A 25623-nucleotide genomic window follows, 5' to 3' on the forward strand; every position below is an offset into this window, starting at 1 on the left:
GCAGCAGTATTTTTAAATCCCTCACATTATCCGGTCCTGCCTAACCACTCATCTCATGTTGTCCCCACCCCCACCTTCTTCTGTATTTCAGTCCCTTATTCGCAATATTCTCTTCACTAGACCTTTGCAGGCAGTGTTTTCCTCTGCCTGAACCCCTTCCCTTCTCTCACTATTCATTCCTCATCTACCAGGTCAAATTTCACTTCCTTTGGGAAAACTCGTTCGTATTTGTAACCTAAACTTTCACAGCACCACCCTCCTCGCCTTTCAACTCAGGTCATATTTTGATTTCATATCGCTTTTGTATTTGTTTATTGTTTGTAAGTTCATGTAAGCTCCATAAGGGCTCCCCCGTGATTAGCGGCAGATCTCGCGCCTTGCACGGAGTCCACTTCGTTAAGGCAAACCTTCCTACAGACCACACACACACACACACACACAGGGAACCAGAGTGTTGCCTTTGGTCCCGAGTACTGGACAGTGAACAGCGCGGCGCACGAGGAAGACCGGAAAGGTAGCGTTCCTGTCCTTAAGCCCAAAGAAGGAAACGCCCGCGAAGGCTGCCGGGAAGCGTGCCTGGTAGTTAATGCGCTTGCGCTGCCTCCGTAAGCCAAGGTCAGAAACATGGCTGCACGGTCCCTGTGGGCGGTCCCGCGGCGGGTGCAGCGCCTTGCGGCCTCGAGTACCGCGTCCTACGGCAGGTAAAGGAGGCCGGCGAGGGTCGGGAACGTGAAGCCGATGCAGTTCGGGCAAGCTGGCGGGGCAGTTGTGAGATGGAGGGCGAGGGTTACTTCAGCACAGCTGAGAGAATCCATCAAGCTTCTTGGCGCCTGCAACGGCCCCATTTTAAGGAGGGGGAAACTGAGGCGCATAGACGCGCCTCCTCATCCTTCCTTCCCAGGCCGAGGACGGCAAGGAGATCCGAGGAAGTGTCCTCGAAGGTGGGAGATATCTTCAGCCCCGAGCATTGCTTGAATTGGAGATGTACTTCTCTCCTGGCACTTTCTACCCATCTGTGGTGTCTGCGGCTAAATTTGGGTTTTTTCGCCCCGTAGGTCCTTAGGCCAGTCCCTTCTCCTTCATCCGGGCATCATTTTACCTGTCAGTAAAAGGAGGGCGCTGGACTTAGTCTTTCCAAAGGGCCGTTTCCACCTGCCTTCAGGAGTCAGTTAAGTTCTAGTTCCTGCCTTATCACCATCAGTAGCAAAAAAATTGATAGTTTACGGCGCCAGTGACAGAACTAGGGGTAGTTCTTTTTATTATCCTCCATTTAATAATTGAGGAAACAGGTTTAGAGAACGTGAGTAGCTTTTCCAAACCGAATACTCGAAAAGTGGTGGGACCTAGGCTGGAAACCGGTCATAGCAGCAGAACCGAGGCTCTTAATTACTAGTAAACGCTGCTAGATTAATCTCAGGGAATGAAAGTGGCTGAATGGGACGGTATGTTTGGACCCTGGAAATGTAGATTAAAACCATAGGGAAAAATCCAGGAAATCTGTATAACTTATGTATCACCTTTTTGTCTTTCATAATTTACCTTCTGACCTAGCACCTGGGTGAGAAGTTGAATTCGGGGTTTCTGGGTTTGTTTGGTTTTTCTTTTTAAGTCTTTTGGCAATGTGTTGGTGATTAAGGGAAGTGACCAGAAGAAAAGTGGTTCCTTCTGATAAAATTTACTCCCACTCCAATTCTGAAGCCAGGTATAAACTAGTTGAATACAAAGATCTATTTACTCACCTGCTTACAGTCCATGATATGTAATAAAAAAAAAAAAATAGGTGTGTTTTATAAGTTTGTAATTGACTTGATTTTACACGTAGGTGAGTTCCCAGCTCAGGATCTCTTTCTCAGCACAAATTTTCTTCCCTAAAAGCCTTACAGCTTGCTCTCAAGAAGGCTTTGAATTCTAGGCGTAACTCCAGTTAGGTAAGGACTCTTAAAAACTCTTACCTGGGCTTAATTTTCCCCATGTGTAAAATGAAGAGTTGAACTAGAACTGTATGGCTTTGTGTTTTGAATTCCCATCCTGGGTGTTCGAATTTGGTGTCCTCTTTGTTGACTTTTGTGTACCTACTTCTGGCTGTTTCCATTGTTTGGTTCAGCCAGACACTAGCAGGATGCTAGGTATATGGTCTTGAGCAAGTCATTTAGACTCTCTGAGCTTCAGTTTTCATATCTATAAAGTGAGAACGATAGTAGCACCAATCTTTTGTTGTGAGATGAAAAGAGGTAACTCAGGTAAAACCCCAAAAAAGTGTCTAGTACTTAGTAAGCATTTCATAAGTATTCATGTCGTTGTTACCTGTTAAAGAGATTGGAGGCCATGGTGGGGTAGTGGTTAAGTGCTACAGCTGCTAACCAAAAGGTCAGCAGTTCAGATCCACCAGGCGCTCCTTGGAAACTCTATGGGGCAGTTCTACACTGTTCCTTAGGGTCACTATGAGTCAGATTGAAAGCACTGTATCCAGAGATTCAGCCTCGGCAACTTCCTGGTCTCTAAACCTTGTTGTACCTTTGGGTTATTATGATGGCATTTCCTTATTTTGTACACCCTCCTCCTCCCCGCCTACTTTAGGGGATGGCTGCATCCTTTCAGCACTGCCACCCAGAGGACCACTGGTGAGGATTGCAGCTCTGAGGACCCGCCTGATGAGCTTGGGCCTTCTCTGGCTGAACGAGCCTTAAGGCTAAAAGCTGTTAAACTGGAGAAGGAAGTCCAGGATTTAACAGTGAGTAGTAGATTTTATACAGGAGCCCTGGTGGCACAGTGGTTTAAGCATTTGACTGCTAACCGAACCGTTAGTGGTTTGAACCCACCAGCAGCTCTGCAGGAGAAAGATGTGGCAGTGTGCTTTCATAAAGATTACAGCCTTGGAACCCTGTGGGGCAGTTCTACTCTGCCTGTAGGGTCTCTATGAGTTAGAATCAGCTTGACAGCAATGGGCTTTCTTAACATGTTCTGTGTAGTTCGTGTGTTTACCGTTCCCTTACCTCACCTGCGCCCTCGATAGGTATACTGGGCAAAATAATCTGTAGTATTTGAGAAGTATCACTGGCTAAAGATAGTCATCTCTCTTTTCAGTTCCCTATGTGTCATAGCACTCAGGTAACTGGTATTTTGGCAGCTTCAAGGGAGGTAGTGTCTGGCATGTAGTAAACACTTAGCAGATATTTGTTGAATGAATGTGGTAATTGATCAGTGTACTCTGATAGTGAGACCACATCTAGCATACTGTGCCCAGTCCTGGGTTGACAGACACGCTTTGAGGGAGATACATAAACTAGAATAATTCCAAAGAAAGACTACTATGGGTTCAGAATTTAACCTTACACAAAGAATTTGGTCTTTGCTTTCAGTTCCTGAGGCATAATCCATAAAACCTTGGAATTTCCCAAATGATTTAAATGTCCTCAGTAGGGACTCCAGAACTGACAGATTATACCAAAGAGGTGACCCTAGAGTGGTGGGCTGGTGGCCAGGCCAGGGGGATTTACCTCATGATTACCTCATGATGCCATAGCCAGAGAAACCCACCTTGTGATTATGTGGTGATACTGACCTACCTCAGGGGACAGGGGCTAGAGTTTGCATTACATAACAAGACCTCCAGGAAAAGCTCTGGACACTGAATCTCCATGGGCCTCCTGGTTGGTGAAAGACACTGATGTAAGTGGTAGGGTAACACATCCTTTTTTGGGACATGGAAGCTCCATGTTAGGGACTTTCCCAGACCTTGTCCTATGCATCTCTTTATGCTATTTCTGCTTTGTGTCCTTTATAATAAGGCTGTAAGTATAGCACTTTTCATGAGTTCTTTTGTTTGTTCTTGTAAATTACCAAACCTGAGGGAGTAGCGAAAGCCAGCAGGTCGGGGGATGGGAGCCTGGGAACCACCGAGCTTACTGGCTGGTATCCTGAGGGTTTAGAGGAAACCCCTGAATTTGTAGCCAGCAGGTCAGAAGTGAGGGGGGCCAGGGCGAGGGGCATGAGCTTGCTGCTGGCATCGTACAGGAGTAGTGGGAAAATCTAGCTTTGTAGCCAGCAGCTCAGAAGTGAAGGGAGCCCTAGGGAATCCCAGGCCTGCAGCTGGCGTCTTGCCCGTCCTCAGGACAGTGTCCTTTAACTTGTGAGATCTGACCTAGCTTCAGGTGGCTAAGGCCAGAGAAAGAGGCGCTGCATGTGCAGCTGGTGTCAGTAGAAGAGAGAAGTGGAAATTGGGGTTTGTTATAGCCTCGTAACCACCCATAATGATAGGAAGAACCATAATTGAAGGAACCAGGGATTGTAAGCGTGAAAGAGAAAAAGACTAAAGGGGCTTTAAAAAAAAAAAAAATGCTTTCAAATAGCTGATACACACTTTTAAAACTTACTCTCATAGGCCAATGACAAAGTTGGAGGGCGGCAGTGTTGGCTGCATGTGAAAAAGACAGCTGTTTCTTAAGACAATGAACTCCCTGTTGCTGAGTGTTTAAACTAGCAGGGTAAATGGCTACCCATCAGCTGCTAAAGAGTAGGTTCCTGCTTTGACTAGGGATTTGGAGTAGCTAACCTAAGATTCCTGTAATTCCTGGATTTTTTATAAAAACCTATCACAAAAATGAAATTTGTAAAATGAGCAAAAACATTCTTTGCCACCGGTTAACATTTGTTACCATTTTGACTTTGCTTTTGATATTCAGGTGAGATACCAGAGAGCTGTGGCTGATTCTGAAAACATAAGGAGGAAAACCCAGAGATGTATAGAAGACGCCAAGATATTTGGTAAATGAGAGATTTATTCACAATCAAAAGTGCCTTTTGATTTAAGGACACTTACTAGTAGTTCTGTAGACTGAACACGTTAAGACCACATCTGGATCTTTACCGGATCCCTAACAGCCTTCCACTACCCCATAGTCTTCCTGTGCTGCTTCTCAGGAGTGATGTCAAGTGAACCCTTTACTGAAATGCTACTTCCCTTTATTTTGACCAAACCTGACATAGTTTATTATTTTATTTTCCAAGAATTTACGGTTATTACAGTCAGCATTCTAGTACTTGTACAAATAATTCTGTTTGACCTATGGATGAACATGTGAACCACTAAGATGTTAACAGGAGAGTCCAAAGAGCAATCAGAGCAGAATTGGTCTGTATCCATAGGGCAGTAATCAGCCGTATCGCCACCAGACAATTTCACTGCTATGAACAGAAACTATTTGCATTACTATCATTGTATAATTTACCAACAAAGAGTTAGACCGCATAACCCTGATAATCCTGAAGGCTGTGCTAGAACACATCTATTTTTTTCATTGAAGACCTTGAATCATCTTTTTTTTTTAGTTCATTTCAAAGATTTTTCCTTATGCACACCACATCTTGTTCCAAGGGTGTTCATGAAAGTGGTGGTTGAGTAACAGGGATTCAGGGATAAAAGGCAAATCTCTTATTACTTGCTGCACTCATAATTTAGTAGGAGCATTATACTTTCTGTCACTACACACAGAAAGATAAAAGAACTTCAGAGGCGCCCTTGGATTTTATCTGGTCTCGTCTCCACCTTTTACAGGTGAGCTGACGGAGTTAATTGATGGTAGATGCAGACCTGCATCTATTGTCTCCTGACCCCTAAGCTATGTTTCTTTAACCTGTGCGACACTGCTTCATGTTCTGTTTATTTAGCTGCTGTTTGTGCATGGGATTCGTTTCACTCCTGTCCTGTCCAACCCCAGTGCTTTGTCATAGCTGTCTGCTCTTCACTCAGTATTTTGTGACTCATGATGACCCCATGTACAACAGAATGAAACACTCCCCAACCGTGTGCCATCCCCATGATCTGTTATAGATCGATCCAACTGTTGTGATCCATAGGGTTTCCATTGACTGACGTAGGTTGCCAGGCCTTTCTTCCTAGTCCGTCTTAGTCTGGAACACTGCTGAAACCTGTTCAGCATTATAGCAACATGCAGTTTACCACTGACAGACAGGTGGTGTCTGCATATGGGGTGCATTGACCAGGAATCCAACCCAGGTCTCCCACATGGATGGCAGCAATTCAACCATTGAGCCACCATGTCCCCATGATGTTGTGCCATGAACAACTGTGATGATAACATTCTGATCATTTCTGTAAGAAACTGGGAGTAATGAGATTTCTCAGAAACAGTTTATTTTTATCTTTTAACAGTTCTTGTGACCCTAAAAAGATGAGATAAATTTTGTGGCCCATCTCCAATAAATTATGTATAGCTTCATAGCAGGCAGTTGAAGATATACCTCATATGTGGATCTGTGTTTATTTACCCAGTCCTTGATAATAAACCATTCTTTTTTTTTTTTTTAATTTTTATTGTGCTTTAAGTGAAAGCTTACAAATGAAGTCAGTTTCTCATATAAAAATTTATGTGCACCTTGCTATATACTCCTAGTTGCTCTCCCCCTAATAAGACAGCACACTCCCTCTCTCTACCCTGTATTCCCCATGTCCATACAGCCAGCTTCTGGCCCCCTCTGCCTTCTCATCTCCCCTCCAGACAGGAGTGCCCACATCGTCTCATGTGTCTACTTAAGCCAAGAAGCTCACTCCTTACCAGTATCACTTTCTGTCCCATAATCCAGTCCAATCCCTGTCTGAAGAGTTGGCTTTGGGAATGGTTCCGTCATGGACTAACAGAAGGCCTAGGGACCATGACCTCTGGGGTCCTTCTAGTCTCAGTCAGACCATTAAGTCTGGTCTTTTTACGAGAATTTGAGGTCTGCATCCCACTGCTCTTCTGCCCCCAAGAATAAACCATTAGTATTATCACCACCCTTTCCCCACAAAAGAGCCTTTTTTAGGTATTTTTTCCTAGTCATGCCCCTCCCTCATGAAATAGTAATTTCTAAAAACATCCCCCCCTTCAGAATGCATGCCTTAGCACAATTGAGATGAGAATTTGCAAACTGTAGGTAACTCAATACTAATGGGGAATAGCAGCAAAAATATAAGAAGCATAAAAACAGTCTAGTTTAAAAAGGGTACCAAAAAACCAAAACCAAACCCAGTGCTGTCCAGTTGATTCCAACTCATAGAGACCCTATAGGACAGAGTAGAACTGCCCCATAGAGTTTCCAAGGAGCGCCTGGTGGATTTGAGCTGCCGACGCTTTGGTTAGCAGCCGTAGCACTTAACTGCTACGCCACCAGCGTTTCCAAAAAGGGTAGGTTTCTGACTAATGTATAATACTGTTACCTTTTTTAGCTCTTGGGTTCAAACTATCTTTCCCCATTTCCTAATAGGGTCCCTGGTCATACATGCCTTCTAAGGGGAACATGGGCTTGACAGTTGGGGTGGGGTATTAATCAGTGGTGACGATTCCTGAGACCTGTGTGGTAACCTTCCTATTTCCTGGGATACCCAGTATACTAGCTGCCTATCTGGGCCTTCCCCAATCTCTACTCCCAAGGGCTGAGTCAGGGATAATTTCCTCACAAATAATAGAAGTGTCTGGTTTTTCAATAGGAATCCAGAGTTTCTGTAAGGACTTGGTGGAGGTGGCAGACATTTTGGAGAAGACCACAGAATGCATTTCTGGAGAAACAGAGCCTGGGGACCAGAAGCTCACTCTGGAAAAGGTCTTCCGGGGCTTGTCACTTTTAGAAGCAAAGCTAAAAAGCGTGTTTGCTAAGCATGGCCTGGAGAAGATGACACCCATTGGGGACAAATATGACCCTCATGAGCATGAACTCATCTGTCACGTGCCAGCTGGTGTTGGGGTACAGCCCGGCACTGTGGCATTAGTGAGGCAAGATGGCTATAAACTTCAGGGCCGCACCATTAGACTTGCCCAAGTGGAGGTGGCAGTGGAGTCCCAGAGGAGACTATGAATGGGCCTGCAAGAACTGAATATTCTCCCAGAGTGCAGTCACCTGTGTTTCCGTTATTTATTAAACTAGGTTTGTATTGTACATGAGCTACTTCATGTGATCTCTTTTGGATTTAGTCATATTGGCTTTATTTCTAAGCTGTTCTGTTGATTTAATGTGACCTGTTTGGTCTTATCAGAAGTCTTGCCATTGGGCATTTGAACAGTGTGACAAGTGTTTTCTATGGCCTTTATCAAAATATGTTTAAGAAAATTATTTTTAAATTGGTACTTGGATGACTTTGAATCCAAAATCTTTTTAAAGACGGAAATAAGTATGTGTTTATCCATTTCCAACTAAATGTTCCTTTCTGATGGTCCTTTTAATGGGAATTATTTAGGATCTTGTATTTTTTAGAGAAAGGGAATGATAGGGTTCAACATTGGTTCAACATTTGGGTACCTAGATGTTAAAGCTTTATAGTTGTACAAATTTAGATCATTTGGGTTGATTTTTGATACATATAGATTTTTAGGACTTCCCTGTTTCATTTTATTATTTTCCTCTTAGCCTTTTTTGTTCTTGTTATCCCTACCGGGTAGGCTTTATACTCATACTCGTCATCCCACATGCACCTCTTTCCAGTTCTGTTTGTAAGGGCTAAAGGCCCAGGCAAGACTTGGAAAGCAGAGAACTTTTAAGAAATCTGTGATACTAAGGTACCTTCTAAGCAAGGATGGCTGAGAAACCTTCTGCTTTCTTTGCTCTGAGTTGTCATCTAATTATCTTCAGCTTTTGTAGTTACATAGTCATTTCAGGGAAACTGAGTCAGCACCAACAGCTAATGACACACATTGGTCCATATTATAATTTACCTGCAGTTTCTCTTTCCATTAGCCCTGAAATCTGTCCCTTTGTCAAATTTGCCTTATCCATTATCAATTAGGTTACTAGGGACAGTGATCAGAACAAAAATGTCAGATTCCCACACTTTCTCTTAATTCCATTTAGTTATGCTGAGGTTTTTTTTCTTTAATTGGTTCTCACAGATCACTACCTCTCACAGCAATGAGCTTTTTTTCCTAGTTTTTTCAGTCTTACATCACCTTTGTATAAACATCTAGCTCCTTCTTTAAGTATTAACCATCTAGAGTACAGGACCTGTGTTGTTTTTTCAGTCTTGCTTATAGCTGGTGTTCTATAAAAAGATTTGTTCAATAAGTGAGTTTATGAATGAATGATGTATCAGTCGGACTTTAATAAAAAAGGTCAGTTGTCGATATTTTAATGTTAGTTAAAAGAGGCCTTAGTGATGATCTAATCTTGCTCTTTTAGTGTCTTAAGTATGAAAGCCTAGACTTTTTGGGACTGGACCCAAAGGAAAAAAAATCTCTAAACTAATGAGCTAAATTCCAGTGAGGACTTGAATAACAAACAACTAGATACTAACTTCAATCACTTAAGATTCAACAGTTCTTTAATGAACATACAAATGTGTGCCCAGCAGACGATTAGATGTCGTTAGATATCCAAATTACATAGGTTTAGGTGTGAGTCATCATTAGGTGCCATCGAGTCAATTGCAACTTATAGCTGTCCCATAAGGCAGAATAGAATTGCCCCATTGGCTATAATCTTTACTGAAGTAGATCACCAGGTCTTCCTCCCACAGAGCTGCCGGGTGGGTTCAAACTGCCAACTTTTCAGTTGTAGTGGAGTGTCTTTTGTGCCAATAGGGCCTTTTAGTTATCCATAAAATAAAGCCATTTCTACTTCCTGAAACCCAGTAGTGTCCTATTCAGTGGGATGGTAGAAGTTACCCTCTTAGACATCATAGATAATTCTAAGGACGCTACATAGACATATAAGGAGTCCTGGTGGCACAATGGTTAAGCACTCAGTTGCAAACTCAGAGTTGGCGGTTCAAACCCACCAGCCACTCTGGGAGAGAAAAAAACCTGGCGATCTGGCCCCGTAAAGATTATAGCCTAGGAAACCCCTTGGGGCAGTACTCTTGTCATGTGGGGTCGATATGAGTCAGAATCTACTTGATGGCGAACAACAAGAAGACAGACGCATACGTATGATTGATTTAAAGCCATTCCCCCCTCCCCCACGGGCCCTACCATCTCCGCCAAATGTAGATACTTAAAACCAGACAAGTAAACATGCACTTTTAAAGCGCAAGCAAAAGATTGGTGGTAGTACTTTAAAACCAGGATCCCTTGACATTCCACTGAGTGCATATTATAAATTTAATGAACAGTCAAACAAATTTCACAGTAGGAGTTTATCTTTCTTTGCCTTCATTCCTGTGAGATTTGCAGATAGAGACAGAAGAAAATGAGCTAGTAATCCATGTTTGTTTATGGATTACTAGCTCTCATTACCAGTAAACTGGAATTTTAAAAACTCAGTATAAAATGTTCTGATTACCTCAAGAGTTTTCTCATATCTTTTTTTTTCCCCCATCTCGTGTTTTTGCAAGTAGATTGAGAATTTTAGGCTCTTTTTTATTCAGAAGGTTTGCAGATTTGAAATATAGCAAATGAAGCTATAGAGTAAGAATCTCAAGAATCTAATGGGTTTTAGGAATGGAGAGCTGCACCACAGAAAGAGCATAGACTTGGTGGACATAAACTTGAACCCAAATCTCAGCAGAGTCACCTCTGTGTGACTTTGGGCACCCGTCATTTCACCCTTCTGAGACTGTTTCCTTTCCTTATCTGTAAAATGGTTATAATTTTCTCATGCTATCGTGAGGATTAAATGAAATGTGTAAATTGCCTACTACAGTAGGCCCTGAGTAAATATTTATTTTTATTGTTTTTTTTATTTTACACATTGTTTTTATAGCTGCCTGAAGTCTAGGGAGAGGGAAGACTGGCTAAGCAAAGATTAATTATAAAAAAAAAAAAAAACTTGTAAGATCAATCACAGTGACTTACTTTCCTTCCAGCTTTCAGTGGGTTTATGTTTGTTTGCTTTTAGCTATAAGACAGAAATCCACATTTTTAGACTGAAGGAGCAAGAAAATTTTGTCAGTGTCTGAATTCTTTTCATTGTGATGGTAAAGTGAAGAGGCTTATTGGCATGCAGATGATAACCTAAGGAAGCTTTGGCTCACTTGAAGGAGGGCATCTTAGGGTTTTTGTACTTGGATTCTGTAAATCTTTTACTGACATTTCCTCATTGCCATAAAGGAATCAGTCCGTTTGGTATGAGTTATTTGGTGTTCTTTCATGGCAAAGGATTTGATAAGGGAAGAAAGCAAAACCCAATGGGGAAGACAAAGGATGAAATATAATGTTGAAGAACAACTTTAATAAAACCCAAATTGAAATAACTGTGACTCAGCTGTTTAGAGTGTCTTTGTGTGCCTAATTCATATTTTACACTGGCATGTAAGGGTTAGTTCATTGACCGCTCACCGACCGTATTGATTCTCAGTGGAGGTACCCTGAGATTTCACAGCAGCCCAGCCCTCAGTATGAAAAATATCAAAGAATTGGGGCCATATGTTAAAACCACCACAGTGAACTTGAGAGTGTGGACAAAGTCTGAGTGGATAAGAATAAGAATATAGTTATTGAAGAGCACTGGGGATATAGGAAACAATAGATTATGGAACCAGAGTATACAGACAGCACTGGAACTATCATGAAAATGCAAGGCCAAACCTTAGGAAAGGCTGGCTCTAAAGAAGGCCATTCTGCCGGGAGGATGAGTATGCATATGAAAGCCAGCTGAGAAGCTGAGGTAAAGACGAGGCCAGGCAGTCAGAAGATGGGAAAGACACATGGAAGGTGAGGTCAGACCAAGGCTACATGCCAGTGATCTGGAGGGGAGGATGGTCGAGTCCAACAGGACAAGTGCATATTTATTCACCTACCATTTTACTTAGGAATCCAGTTACTTTATTAAGAATCACAGCAGATGACTTAGAACTCCAGCTATAAGCTTTTACTTTTCTCCCAAACCTTTCAATTTCTTAGCCATAATCTGAATAAATCTGGATTTTCCTTACCCTGAAACTCAGTCCCCAGTTTCTTCTGTCAGGGGATATCTGTCCCTCATGGTGCGGTAGAGTAACCACACTGAGCTGCTGTTTTCTTTAAAAAAAGAGGATGGAAATGAGAGCTTATCCCTTCCTTCCTTCCCTTCTGGGAAGACAGTGGATGAAACTCTTCCCTTTTGGTTTTTAACAAGAAGGCAGAGATAGAAACTGGGAACACATAAGTAACAGTAGTGTCAAAAGGATCTGGGCTTGTCTCAACGTATGCACAGGGCAGCATTTAGCCAGCCTGGATGCATGCTTGGTCAGCAATTTCTAGCACTTGCAAACACTGCAGAGCGGTTTTATATTCCCTTGTCTCACGTGATCGTCACAACCACCTAGATAGCTAGAGTAGGGTCTGTTCTGTCCGTTTTATAAGAGAGAAAACTGAGTGAGACAGAGAAGGCACAGAGATAGCTCTCAGAGAGGTTGGCCTTGGACCCCAGGTCTTCAAAGCTTCAACTCCTCTTCCATCAACTGGCAGCTGGGCCCCGATTCTGATACCGGGGACCGAAAGCGCGCACACCTGCGTCGGAGCAAGGACGAGCCAGCCAATGAGGGACCTGCATCCAGGAGGTGGGACGAGGAAACTGCCAATGACGAATCCCGCCCGGAGAGAGTCGTAGCTAATGCGGTGCCGTGGTGGAGAGCGACTGCGGCTGGCCCAATGAGAGGCTGCGGCCAGCAGAGGCTGGAAGGCGGAACGGGCACCCGGGCGGGGAGATGAGTTGAGCGCCGACCCGCGAGCACGAGCCCAGCGCGCTGACTTGGTCGCACCCGCCATGGCCCGAGCTGCCCGGCTCCTGGCCGCTCTGGCCGCGCTTCTCGCCGCTGCTGCTGCAGGCGGAGACGCCCCGCCCAGCAAAATCGGTGCGGGAAGGACGGGATGGAATTGCTGGGAGGGCTGGGCGGGAAAAGGGCTTTCAGTCGGGAGCAGCTGAGTGGGGGAAGGAGAGGGCAGCTGGGCGAGGGAGGGGTCCTCAGGAGAGGACCTGGGTGGGTGGAAAGAGGGAGGGACGGGGACCGGAGAAGGAAGAGGAAGGCGATGGGGATGGTGGCATGGGGATGTGAGGAGGGCTACCTGGGACGGAAAAGGGACTTGGGCAGGACTGGCCATAGGTCTCATCGATAGGTCCAGAGTCACTAATTGAGCATCTGCTGTGGACCTGGCTGCTTGCTAGGCGCCCGATGACAGAGAGGACAGGGTCTGGGCGATGTCATTCACAGAGGCTTATTGAGAGCCGTCTGTGTAGCAGGCATAGTGCTCCACAGTTCCTTCCTGGGATAGACTGCACAGTACAGGAGAGTTGTATGCTGTGGCTGAGAAAGTGCCGTGAATACCGAGAAAGGCCCTTCACCACGGGCTTTGCGGGCTGGGGAGAGTTTCCTAGAAGGAACGTGTGAGCCAATCCTCCGGAAAGAGTAAGAGACATAGTCTAATCAGAGACAGAGCCCGTGGTAGATCTGCTGGGGGAAGATTTGCTGAGTGACAGCAGGAAATATTTTACAGCAATCATTTTTTGTGTGTGGTTTTTCTGATATTTTAGTTTGAAATGTTTCAGATGTGCAGCAAAGGTGAAAGATTTTTATAGTGTTCATCACTAGATCAATCTAGTGACCACCTGGATGCTACCATTAACAAAATCTCCTCTTTGCTTTATCACATATCTAGCACACATCCCTCTATGCACCCTTGTTCCGTCTTACCTGGGCTATTTTGATGCATGGCAAAGTAAATTCCAAACACCGGGATGCCTCACCAAATGCTTCATCATGCATGCCATTAACTAGAATTCAGTATTTGCCTAGAGTCTTTTCTTCCTTTTTGCAACTATTATTTTAACTCTTAAGAATCCTGAGGATTTGCAAGTCCCTCTCATATAAAATTCACCTAGGCAGAGACGCTGGGCTTCTGGCCCTCAATGCACCCCCTGTTGTCAGGAGTGCTTTGGGATGTCCCACAAGAGCACCACAGACTTGGTGGGGCCAGTGCTGTACTGAGGCTTCTTGGGTTACAAAACCACAGCCCAGGCCATAAACGATTAAAATAGACTGAAACATGCCAAAAATCAGCTGGGGACAGTGTTTAGAGCTTTCAGAGGAAGGCAAAGTCTGAGGACTAGAGTGGCCAGGGAGCCCTGATGGTGCAGTGGTTCAGAGCTCAGCTGCTGCTAAGCAAAAGGTCAGCAGTTTGAATCCACCAGCCGCTCCTTGGAAACCCTATGGGGCAGTTCTGCTCTGACCCGTAGGGTTGCTTTGAGTCAAAATAGACTCAATGGCAACGGGTTTGGTTTTTTGTTTTGTTTTTTGGAGTGGCCAGAGAAGACCTCATAGACAATGTAGATTTCGAGTCAGGCATTGAAGAATGGAAAAAGTTACTAATGACTTGCTGACCTCTGGCAAGCAGTGTCTAGAGGTATAAGTTATTACCCCATTCCGTGGGAATAGGCAGCAGGACAAGACACATCCCCCTGACCATTGGGAGAAGGGCAGGGCCTCCTCCCAGCAGGATTGTCGCTGGCAATGCTGGGCTTACTGCCTGCCTCTTCTAGCTTATCCTGCCCACCTCTCCCCGAGAATCATCCAAGAACAATCAACCCAAGCTGCCCTGTAGCTTTCCTGATTTTCCTCAGCCCTCAGGCAGGAGCCTCTCTCTACCTTTGGTGGTTTGGACTCTGCCTACAAGGAGAATGAGGAGCTTCCTGTTAGGATGGTTTCAAACTTTGGACTCCTGTAGGATCAAGTCTGAACACCTCAGTGTGACATCTGGACCCTTAAACCCACCCACTGTTCCATTCTACACCCTTCCCTAGCTCATGCAGTTCTCTCTCTGAGAGTATGTTCTCACTGGCAAGAACCATGTTGTCCTTCAAGGTCTTGATTTGTCCCCATACCGTCTTAGGCAGAATTCATTACTTTCTCTTCAGAATTCCTTGGAACCCTGATGTTGCACCTCATCACGGGTTATTATAGCTAACTGTGCATAAGTCTCCTGGGGACAGAAGCCCTGTTTAAGTCATCTTTGTGCCACAGAATCAGAGTGGGTGTCAGGTAAAGTGTGTTGAATGAGCTGGTTCAAAATGAGGTGATGTCTTCTGCTTCCCTGTCTCCCTCAAGCGGCTTCCAGGCCTTGTGAGCTCAGCTGCTCTGGAAAAAATGGGTAACTTGTGACTGTGTTTGCAAATGGAGGTGAGGGAGAACACATTGGTGTGTGCAGCTGCACAAAATTTAAGGGTTTTGTAAATACTGAGATGGAGGAAGTGGTTTATTCTTCCAACATGCAGCGGATACTTACTGAGCACCACCACCAGCTGGGATCTGGGACTGTAGTGACCCAACTCTCAGTGTTTGCAGGGATACGCTTAAGCAAACTGAGTAGGGTGTGACAAGGGCCAGGCGAGGGATAAGTTTCCTGCGGGAATACACAGAATTCATCTCAGGTGGGTCTGGCAAGCCAAGCTAAAAGTGGCGTATAAGGGCAGTGGAAGTCAGCCAAGCAAATGATGACAGAGGGCATTTTAGACAAAGGGAACAGCTCATACAAAGGCACAGGGGTCAGAGAACATGGGCATGGATGCCACAGCAAGAAGTTGACGCAGATGAGAAGGTGGAGCATTGGTAGGTATTCCAGGGAGTAAAATAAGTAAATAGAGGCTGGATCATAAAGAGCCTGGTGTTGTCTGAAGTTTGCCTGTCACTAAACAAGGAGCTGGTGGTCTCTGTGGTCCAGTGTGGGCCCGGGAGGACAAATCACACCAGATTTAGCCCATTTTCTTTTTGAATAGGGTTACTGTGCTGCCAGATGAGAAGAAAACTGTGTCTCAGCTTCATGGTGGGCAAGAATTGTAGGCAAGCTGATAGTCCAGCTCAGTAGCTTCACAGATGGTTTTCTCTTCTCTAAAATTGCTATTTAATGATTAGACCCTGCCTGGGCTGGTTCCTGGTGGCACCTCAGAGCCCTGTCCAGTGAGATGTTCTTATCAGTGACTTGGATGAGAGTATCCATGGCGTAACAACCAAGTTTGCAAATAACAGGAAGGGGAGAGGTGTGTTAAGACAATCAATGATAGGATCCAAAAAAGACCTCAGAAGCTGAAACTTCATGATAAGAGTCAAACTCGAATAGACTGCCCAGAAGACAGTGAGCGACCCATCCCAGGATGTATTCCTGCCTTGGCAAACACAGATGTAGAAATGATTTAAGTGTCAGGTGATCGACTGGACTAGCCAAGTGGTTGGCAAACTTTTTCCGTAAAGGGCCAGATAATAAATATTTTAGGCTTTGTGGGCCATACGGTCTCTGTCGCAAGTACTCCACTTTGCCTAGCTGCAAAACATCCATAAATAATAAGCAAAAGAAAGGCGTGGCTGTGTTCCAATAAAGCTTTACAAAAAAAGGTATCTGACTGGGTTTGGCCCACAGGCTATAGCTTACTGACCCGGATTAAGGAGTGTGAGGTCCCTGGGTCGCAAATGGTTTGCTCTCAGCTACTAACTGAAAGGTTGGTGGTTTGAACCCACCCAGAGGCACCACAGAAGAAAGGCCTGGAGATCTGCTTCCGTAAAGATTACAGCTGAGAAAACCCAAGGGAGCTCAGTTCTCTTCTAACACATGGCATCGCCATGAGTCGGGATCGACTCAATGGCAGTGGGTTTGGTGTTTTGTTTTTTGGGGGGGGGTAGTTTTCAAACACCCACCCAATAGTACTGGCTGATAACAAAGTTTTCACCAATTCACAGTGAAATAAGAAAAATAGGCACAATGTAATGAGTTTTGTGTAAAACTGAATGTATTCTTTATTCAGAGCTGGGATTAGAACTCAGGTTTGATTTCCATCCTGAATTTTGAGATGCTTTCCTGCTCTTTTGCTGCGAAGGTGTCTCATTATAAAATGGGAATTCACGTAGGAGGCAGTTGTGGTCTTTGTGCTTTATTAATAACTTTACTAAAAACTCAGTCTGCTCATCTCCTTTTTGAAATGTTACAAGCCTGTGAAACATGAATGGGAACCTCCAGGTGAGGAGGACTAAGGTGCCACCTGCAGTCTCTTAACTCCCACGCTCTCTCTCTCCTCCCCTGCCTGGCGGGCCTGCTGACAGCCGTGGTTGGGGCTGGAATCGGGGGCTCGGCCGTGGCCCATTTCCTCCAGCAGCACTTTGGGCCCCGAGTACAGATTGACGTCTACGAGAAGGGGACCGTGGGTGGCCGCCTAGCCACCATCTCCGTCAACAAGCAGCACTACGAGAGCGGGGCCGCCTTCTTCCACTCGCTGAGCCTGCACATGCAGGACTTCGTCAAGCTGCTGGGTGAGTGCACAGTCCAGGCTCCAGCGCCCAGCTCCTCGAGGCTGGCGGCAGCCTCAGCCCATTCCCAGACTGCCCAGATAGTCAAGCCTGGAAGGTCGTGTAGTACAATCTCCTCATTTTACAGATGGAGCAGCTGAGACCAGAGAGGGGAAGGAACTTGCCTGAGGTTGAACAGTGAGTTAGTTGCAGAGCCGGGATTAGAACTCAGGTTTGATTCCCAGGCCAGTATCTTTCCCTTTCAGTTTGCTGCCTCTTAATAGTTATAACCATAATGGCTCCCATATGCTGCATGCTGTCGCATACCCTCTAGGTGGTATACAGTCATTACCTCTAATGCTCCCTACCAGCCCTCAAGATGGGTATTATCTTCTGCTAAGGGAACTGAGGCTCAGAAAATACCTTAGCCAAGGCCATGCAGTTAATAAGTGAGGGAGCTAGGATTCAAACCCAGGAGCATCTTTCAAAACCACAAATACACATACCGTTGACCCAGAAATTCCACTTCTCAGACGTGATCCTGCGGAGTTACTTGCATGTGTACAAAGTAGCATACCTACAAGGTTATTCATTATGGCATTATTTATTATAGCTAAAGGTTGAAAACATCCTACCTGCCCATGGAACTGGCACACCACACAGTAGACCATTGTCTTAGTTATCTAGTGCTGCTATAGCTAAAATATCACAAGTGGATGGCTTTAACAAACAGAAATTTATTCTCTCACAGTCTAGGAGACTAGAAGTCCAAATTCAGGGTGTCAGCTTCAGGAGAAGGCTTTCTCTGTCAGCTCTAGGGGAAGGTCCTTGCCATCAGTCTTCCCTTGATCTAAGAGCTTCTCAACTCAGGGACCCCAGGTCCAAAGGACACACTGTGCTCCCAGCTCTGCTTTCTTGATGATAGGAGGTCCCTCCCCTCTCTGCTTGATTCTCTCTTTTATATTTCAAAGAGATTGACCCAAGATACAACCTAATCCTGTAGATTGAGTCCTTCCTCATTAACATAACTGCCTCTAATCCTGCCTCGTTAACATCATAGAGATGGGATTTACAACACATAGGAAAATCATATCAGATGACAAAATGGCGGACAGTCACACAGTACTAGGAATCATGGCCTAGCCAAGTTGACACACATTTTGGGAGGACCCAATTCAATCCATAACATCCGTTCAGCAGCTAGAATGAGGAAACCCTTTATGTCCAGATATAGAACAATCTCTAAGGCACAGTGTATTGTTAAGGTTGAGAATAGTGTTTATGGTATGTGGGGGTGGAGCGAGAAAAATTATACATATATGCATATTTACAAGGATGTGCATAAAATATCTCTGCAAAGATGGTCAAGAAATGTCCTTAACCGTCTCTCAAATATAGGTGAAATTAGGACATTTCCAGATAAACAGAAGTTTAGGGAATTCGTAAAAACCAAACCAAACCTACCAGAAACATTAAAGGGGGTTCTCTGGTTAGAAAATCAATAATATCAGGTATCAACCCAAGACTAGAACACCGGACAGAGCAATCAGATGTCAACCCAGATAGGGAAATCACAAAAATAAATCAAGATTAAAAAAAAAAAATGCTCAAAACAGGGAAACAGATGTAATTATGTAAAAAGAAGACAACGTTAAAACAATAAAGAGGGACGAAGAAATGTAGTCGTAGATCTTTCATAATGAGAGGAAGCCAAGGCAATGTAAAGAAATAAAAGTTAGGTTTAAACTTAGAAAAATAGGGGTAAATGTTAAGGTAACCACAAAGGAGACCAACAATCCTACTCATCAAACTAAAATACAGAAAAAAATAGAGACGCAGCAGAACCAAAATCGACAACGAATCAGAGGAAAAGACAACATATAAACTACTCAGCACAAAAAATTAAGTTGGAAAAAGAAACTGTGAACAACACACAGAAAAAAGACATCAAAATGACAGCACTAAACTCATACCTATCCATAATCACGCTGAATGTAAATGGACTAAATGCACCAATAAAGAGACAGAAAGTGGCAGAATGGATTAAAAAAATAAGATCTGTTTATATGCTACCTATCACCTTAGACTTAGAGACACAAACAAACTAAAACTCAAAGGATGGAAAAAACTATATCAAGCAAACAACAAAAAAGCAGGAGTGGCAATATTAATTTCTGACAAAATAGACTTTAAAGTTACATCCACCACAAAGGATAAGGAAGGACACTATATAATGATTAAAGAGACAATATGCCAGGAGGATATAACCATATTAAATATTTACGCACCCAATGACAGGGCTGCAAAATACATAAACTCTACCAGCTTTGAAAAGTGAGATAGACAGCTCCACAATTATAGTAGGAGACTTCAACACATCACTTTCAGTGAAGGACAGGACATCCAGAAAGAAGCTCCATAAAGACACGGAAGATCTAAATGCCACAATCAACCAGTTTGACCTCATAGACATATACAGAACACTCCACTCAACAGCAGCCAAGTATACTTTCTAGAGCACAGGGAACATTCTCTAGAATAGACCACATATTAGGTCATGAAGCAAGCCTTAGCAGAATCCAAAACATCCAAGTATTACAAAGCATCTTCTCTGACCATAAGGCCATAAAAGCGGAAATCAGTAACAGAAAAAGCAGGGAAAAGAGATCAAACACGTGGAAACTGAACAACACCCTGCTCAAAAATGACTGAGTTATGTTGTTGTTGTTAGGGGCCGTCAAGTCAGTTCTGACTCGTAGTGACCCTATGCACAACAGAACGAAACACTGCCCGGTCCTGCGCCATCCTTACAATCGTTACACTTGAGCCCATTGTTGCAGCCTCTGTGTCAGTCCACCTCCGTGAGTGTCTTGCTCTTTTCCGCTGACCCTGTACTCTGCCGAGCATGATGTCTTTCTCCAGGGACTGATCCCTCCTGACAACATGTCCAAAGTATGTAAGACGCAGTCTCGCCATCTTTGCTTCTAAGGAGCATTCTAGTTGTACTTCTTCTAAGACAGATTTGTTCATTCTTTTGGCAGTCCATGGTATATTCAATATTCTTCATCAGCACCACAATTCAAAGGCGTCAGTTCTTCTTCGGTCTTCCTTATTCATTGTCCAGCTTTCACATGCATATGATGTGATTGAAAATACCATGGCTTGGGTCAGGCGCACCTTAGTCTTCAAGGTGACATCTTTGCTCTTCAACACTTTAAAGAGATCCTTTGCAGATTTACCCAATGCAGTGTGTTTTGATTTCTTGACTGCTGCTTCCATGGCTATTGATTGTGGATCCAAGTAAAATGAAATCCTTGACAACTTCAATCTTTTCTCCGTTTATCCTGGTGTTGCTCATTGGCCCAGTTGTGAGGATTTTTGTTTTCTTTATGTTGAGGTGTAATCCATACTGAAGGCTGTGGTCTTTGATCTTCATTAGTAAGTGCTTCAAGTCCTCTTCACTTTAAGGAAGTGGGATTGTGTCATCTGCATAACGCAGGTTTTTAATGAGTCTTCCTCCAATCCTGATACCCTGTTCTTCTTTCTGTAGTCCAGCTTCTCGGATTATTTGCTCAGCATGCAGATTGAATAGGTATGGTGAAAGAATACAACCCTGACGCACACCTTTCCTAGCTTTAAACCAATCAGTATCCCCTTGTTCTGTCCAAACAACTGCCTCGTGATCTATGTAAAGGTTCCTCATGAGCACAATTAAGTGTTCAGGAATTCCCATTTTTCACAATGTTATCCATAATTTGTTATGATCCACACAGTCAAATACCTTTGCATAGTCAATAAAACACAGGTAAACATCCTTCTGATATTCTCTTCTCTCAGCCAGGATCCATCTGGCATCAACAATGATATCCCTGATTCCACATCCTCTTCTGAAACTGGTCTGAATTTCTGGCAGTTCCCTGTTGATATACTGGTGTAGCTGTTTTTGAATGGTCTTCAGGAAAATTTTGCTTGCTTGTGATATTAATGATATTGTTCTATAACTTCCACATTAGGTTGAATCACCTTTCTTGAGAATAGGCATAAATATGGATCTCTTCCAGTCAGCTGGCCTGAGAGCTGTTTTCCATATTTCTTGGCATAGACGAGTGAGCACCTGCAGCGCTGCATCTGTTTGTTGAAACATCTCAATTGATATTCCATCAATTCCTGGAGCCTTGTTTTTCGCCAGTGCCTTCAGAGCAGCTTGGACTTCTTCCTTCGGTATCATCGGTTCCCAATCATATGCCACCTCTTGAAACGGTTGAATATCGACTAATTCTTTTTGGTATAATGACTCTGTGTATTCCTTCCGTTTTCTGTTTATGCTTCCTGCGTCGTTTAACATTTTCCCCATAGAATCCTTCACTAATGCAACTCGAGGCTTGAATTTTTTCTTCAGTTCTTTCAGCTTTAGAAACGCCGAGTGTGTTCTTCCCTTTTGATTTTCCCTCTCCAGCTCTTTGCACATGTCATTATAATAGTTTACTTTGTCTTTCCAAGCCACCCTTTGAAATCTTCTGTTCAGTTCTTTTACTTCATCAATTCTTCCTTTTGCTTTAGCTGCTTGACTTTTGACAGCAAGATTCAGAAGTCTCCTCTGACATTAATCGTGGTCTTTTCTTTCTTTCCTGCCTTTTCAATGACCTCTTGCTTTCTTCATGTATGATTTATGATGGGTTATAGAAGACATGAAAGGTGGAATAAAGAAATTCATAGAATCCAATGAGAATGAAAACACTTCCTATCAGAACCTTTGGGACATAGCTAAAGCAGTGTGCAGAGGTCAATTTATATCAATAAATGCACACATACAAAAAAAAGAAAGGGCCAAAATCAAAGAATTATCCGTACAACTAGAACAAATAAAAGAAAGCAACAAAAGAAACTCTCAGGCATCAAAGAAAGCAAATAAAAATTAGAGCAGAATTTAAATGAAGTAGAAAATAGAAAAACAATTGAAAGAGTTAACAACACCAAAAGCTGGTTCTTTGAAAAAATTAACAAAACTGATAAACCATTGGCCAAACTGACAAAAAAAAAAAAAAAAAACCAAGAGAGAAAGCAAATAACCTGAATAAGAAATGAGATGGGTGATATATCACAAGAGATCCAACTGAAATTAAAAGAATCATACCAGATTACTACAAAAAATTGTACTCTAACAAATTTGAAAACTTAGAAGAAATGGATGAATTTCTAGAAACACACTACCTACCTAAACTAACACAAACAGAGATAGGACAACTACATAGACCCATAACAAAAGAAGAGATTGAAAAGGTAATCAGAAAACTCCCAACAAAAAAAACCCTGGCCTGGATAGCTTCACTGTAGAGTTCTGCCAAACTTTCAGAGAAGAGTTAACACCACTACTATTAAAGGTATTTCAAAACATAGAAAATGATGGAATACTCCCAAACTCATTGTATGAAGCCAACATATCCCTGATACCAAAACCAGGTAAAGACACTACAAAAAAAGAAAATTACAGACCTATGTCCCTCTTGAACTTAGATGCAAAAATCCTCAACAAAATTCTAGCCAATAGAATTCAACAATATATCTAAAAAATAATTCACCATGACCAAGTGGGATTAATACCAGGTATGCTACAGCTGCTAACCAAAAGGTTGGCAGTTCAAATCTGCCAGGCGCTCCTTGGAAACTACGGGGCAGTTCTACTCTGTCCTATAGAGTCGCTATGAGTCAGAATCAACTCGACAGCAGTGGGTTGGGTTTTTATGCAGGGATGGTTCAACATTAGAAAAACAATTAATTTAATCCATCATATAAATAAAAGACAAGAACCACATGATCTTATCAATTGATGCAGAAAAGGCATTTGACAAAGTTCAACACCCATTCATGATAAAAACTCTAAGCAAAATAGGAATAGAAGGAGAATTCCTCAACATAATAAAGGGCATTTATACAAAGCCAACAGTCAACATCACCCTAAATGGAGAAAGTCTGAAAGCATTCCCCTTGAGATCAGGAACCGGACAAGGATGCCCTTTATCACCACTCTTATTCAACATTGCACTGGACGTCCTAGCAAGAGCAGTTAGGCTAGATAAAGAAAGAAAATGCATCCAGATTGGCAAGGAAGAAGTAAAAGTATTTTTATTTGCAGGTAACATGATCTTATACACAAAAACCAAACCTGTTGCCATCGAGTTGATTCCGACTCATAGCGACACTATAGGACACAGTAGAACTGCCCCATACCGTTTCCAGGGAGCACCTGGTGGAATCGAACTGCCGACCTTTTGGTTAGCAGCCATAGCTCTTAACCGCTATGCCACCAGGGTTTCCAAATCTTATATACAGAAAACCCTAAAGAACCCTCAAGAAAGCTACTGAAACTAATAGTTCAGCAGAGTATCAGGATACAAGATAAACATACAAAAATCAGTTGGATTCCTTTACGCCAACAAAAAAAACATCGAAGAGGAAATCACCAAATCAACACCATTTGCAGTAGCCCCCAAGAGGATAAAATACTTAGGAATAAATCTTGCTAGAGACGTAAAAGTCCTATACAAAGAAAGCTATAAGACAGTACTGCAAGAAACCAAAAGAGACCTATATAAGTGGGAAAACATACCTTGTTCATGGATAGGAAGACTTAGCATTGTAAAAATGTCAATTCTACCGAAAGTGATCTATAGATACAATGCAATTCTGATCCAAATTCCAATGACATTTTTTAATGAGATGGAGAAACAAATCACAAACTTCATATGGAAGGGAAAGATGCCCCAGATAAGTAAAGTATTACTGAAAAAGAACAAAGTGGGAGGCCTCACTCTACCTGATTTTAGAACATATTATACTGCCACAGTAGTCAAAACAACCTGATACTGGTACAACACCAGATACATAGACCAATGGAAGAGAATTGAGAATCCAGACATAAATCTATCCACATATGAGAAGCTGATATTTGACAAAGGCCCAAAGTCAGTTAAATGGGGAAAAGACAGTCTCTTTAACAAATGGTGCTGGCATAACTGGATATCCATCTGCAAAAAACGAAACAAGACCCATACCTCACACCATGCACAAAAATGAACTCAAAATGGATCAAAGACCTAAGTATAAAATCTAAAACAATAAAAATCATGGAAGAAAAAATAGAGACAACACTAGGAGCCCTAATACATGGCATAAACAGTATACAAAACGTTACTAACAATGCAGAAGAGAAACTAGATAACAGGGAGCTCCTCAAAATCAAACACCTATGCTCATCCAAAGACTTCACCAAAAGAGTAAAAAGATTACCTACAGACTGGGAAAAAGTTTATAGCTATGACATTTCTGATCAACATCTGATCTCTAAAATCTACATGATACTGCAAAAACTCAACTATGAAAAGACAAATTACCCAATTAAAAAATGGGCAAAGGATATGAACAGGCACTCCACTAAAGAAGACATTCAGATAGCTAACAGATACTTGAGGAAATACTCACAATCATTAGCCATTAGAGAAATCCAAATCTAAACTACAATGAGATTCCATCTCACTCCAACAAGGCTGGCATTAATCCAAAACAACACATAATAATAAATGTTGGAGAGGTTGTGGAGAGACTGGAACACTTCTACACTGCTGGTGGGAATGTAAAATGGTACAACCACTTTGGAAATCGATTTGATGTTTCCCTAAAAAACTAGCAATAGAACTTCCATATGATCCAGCAGTCGCACTCCTTGGAATATATCCTAGAGAAATAAGAGCCTTTACACAAACAGATATAGGCACACCCATGTTCATTGCAGCACTGTTTCCAATAGCAAAAAGATGGAAGCAACCAAGGTGCCCATCAACGGATGAATGGATAAATAAATTATGGTATATTCACACAGTGGAATACTACGCATTGATAAAGAACAACGATGAATCTGTGAAACGTTTCATAACGTGGAGGAACCTGGAAGGCATTATGCTGAGTGAAATTAGTCAGTTGCAAAAGGACAAATATTGTATGAGACCACTATTATAAGAACTCAAAAAACGGTTTAAACAGAGAAGGAAGTATTTTTTTGATGGTTACAAGAGTGGGGAGGGAGGCAGGGAGAGGGGTTTTCACTATTTAGATGGTAGATAAGAACTATTTTAGGTGAAGGGAAAGACAACACACAATACAGGAGAGGTCAGCACAACTGGACTAAAGCAAAGAAGTTTCCTGAATAAACAATGCTTTGAAGGCCAGCATAGCAGGAGCAGGGGTTTGGGGACCTTGGTTTCAGGGGGCATCTAAGTCAATTGACATCATAAAATCTATTAAGAAAATATTCTGCATCCCACTCTGGAGAGTGGCATCTTGGTTCTTAAAAGCTAGCAAGTGGCCATCTAAGATGTATCGATTGGTCTCAACCCACCTGGAGCAAAGGAGAATGAAGAACACCAAAGACACAAGGTAATTATGAGCCCAAGAGACAG

General features: G+C 42.9%; 2 protein-coding genes across 2 annotated transcripts in view; both read left to right on the plus strand.

The window, feature by feature from the left end:
- Nucleotides 1-584: 584 nt before the first annotated feature.
- On the plus strand, nucleotides 585-12481 carry GRPEL2 (GrpE like 2, mitochondrial). Its single transcript, XM_010591729.3, has 4 exons — nucleotides 585-701; nucleotides 2578-2731; nucleotides 4683-4764; nucleotides 7487-12481. The coding sequence occupies exons 1-4, from the start codon at nucleotides 625-627 to the stop codon at nucleotides 7849-7851; spliced, it is 678 nt and encodes a 225-aa protein (XP_010590031.2). The 5' UTR covers nucleotides 585-624; the 3' UTR covers nucleotides 7852-12481.
- Nucleotides 12482-12669: 188 nt separating this feature from the next.
- PCYOX1L (prenylcysteine oxidase 1 like) overlaps nucleotides 12670-25623 on the plus strand; it is a 30221-nt gene continuing 17267 nt past the window's right edge. The window contains exons 1-2 of the mRNA XM_003404589.4: nucleotides 12670-12757; nucleotides 16988-17194. Coding sequence (XP_003404637.1) covers nucleotides 12670-12757; nucleotides 16988-17194 — 295 coding nt within the window. The remainder of the gene's footprint in view (nucleotides 12758-16987; nucleotides 17195-25623) is intronic.

Source organism: Loxodonta africana, chromosome 2 (genome assembly GCF_030014295.1).
Source record: "Loxodonta africana isolate mLoxAfr1 chromosome 2, mLoxAfr1.hap2, whole genome shotgun sequence".
Lineage (NCBI taxonomy): Eukaryota > Metazoa > Chordata > Mammalia > Proboscidea > Elephantidae > Loxodonta > Loxodonta africana.

Bases quoted from the DNA above. Each gene is read 5' to 3' on its own strand.
- GRPEL2 (XM_010591729.3), top strand. From the start codon at position 625: ATGGCTGCACGGTCCCTGTGGGCGGTCCCGCGGCGGGTGCAGCGCCTT. The intron at 702-2,577 runs GTAAAGGAGGCC...CGCCTACTTTAG, and splicing joins AGTACCGCGTCCTACGGCAG to GGGATGGCTGCATCCTTTCA. The intron at 2,732-4,682 runs GTGAGTAGTAGA...TTTGATATTCAG, and splicing joins AGGAAGTCCAGGATTTAACA to GTGAGATACCAGAGAGCTGT.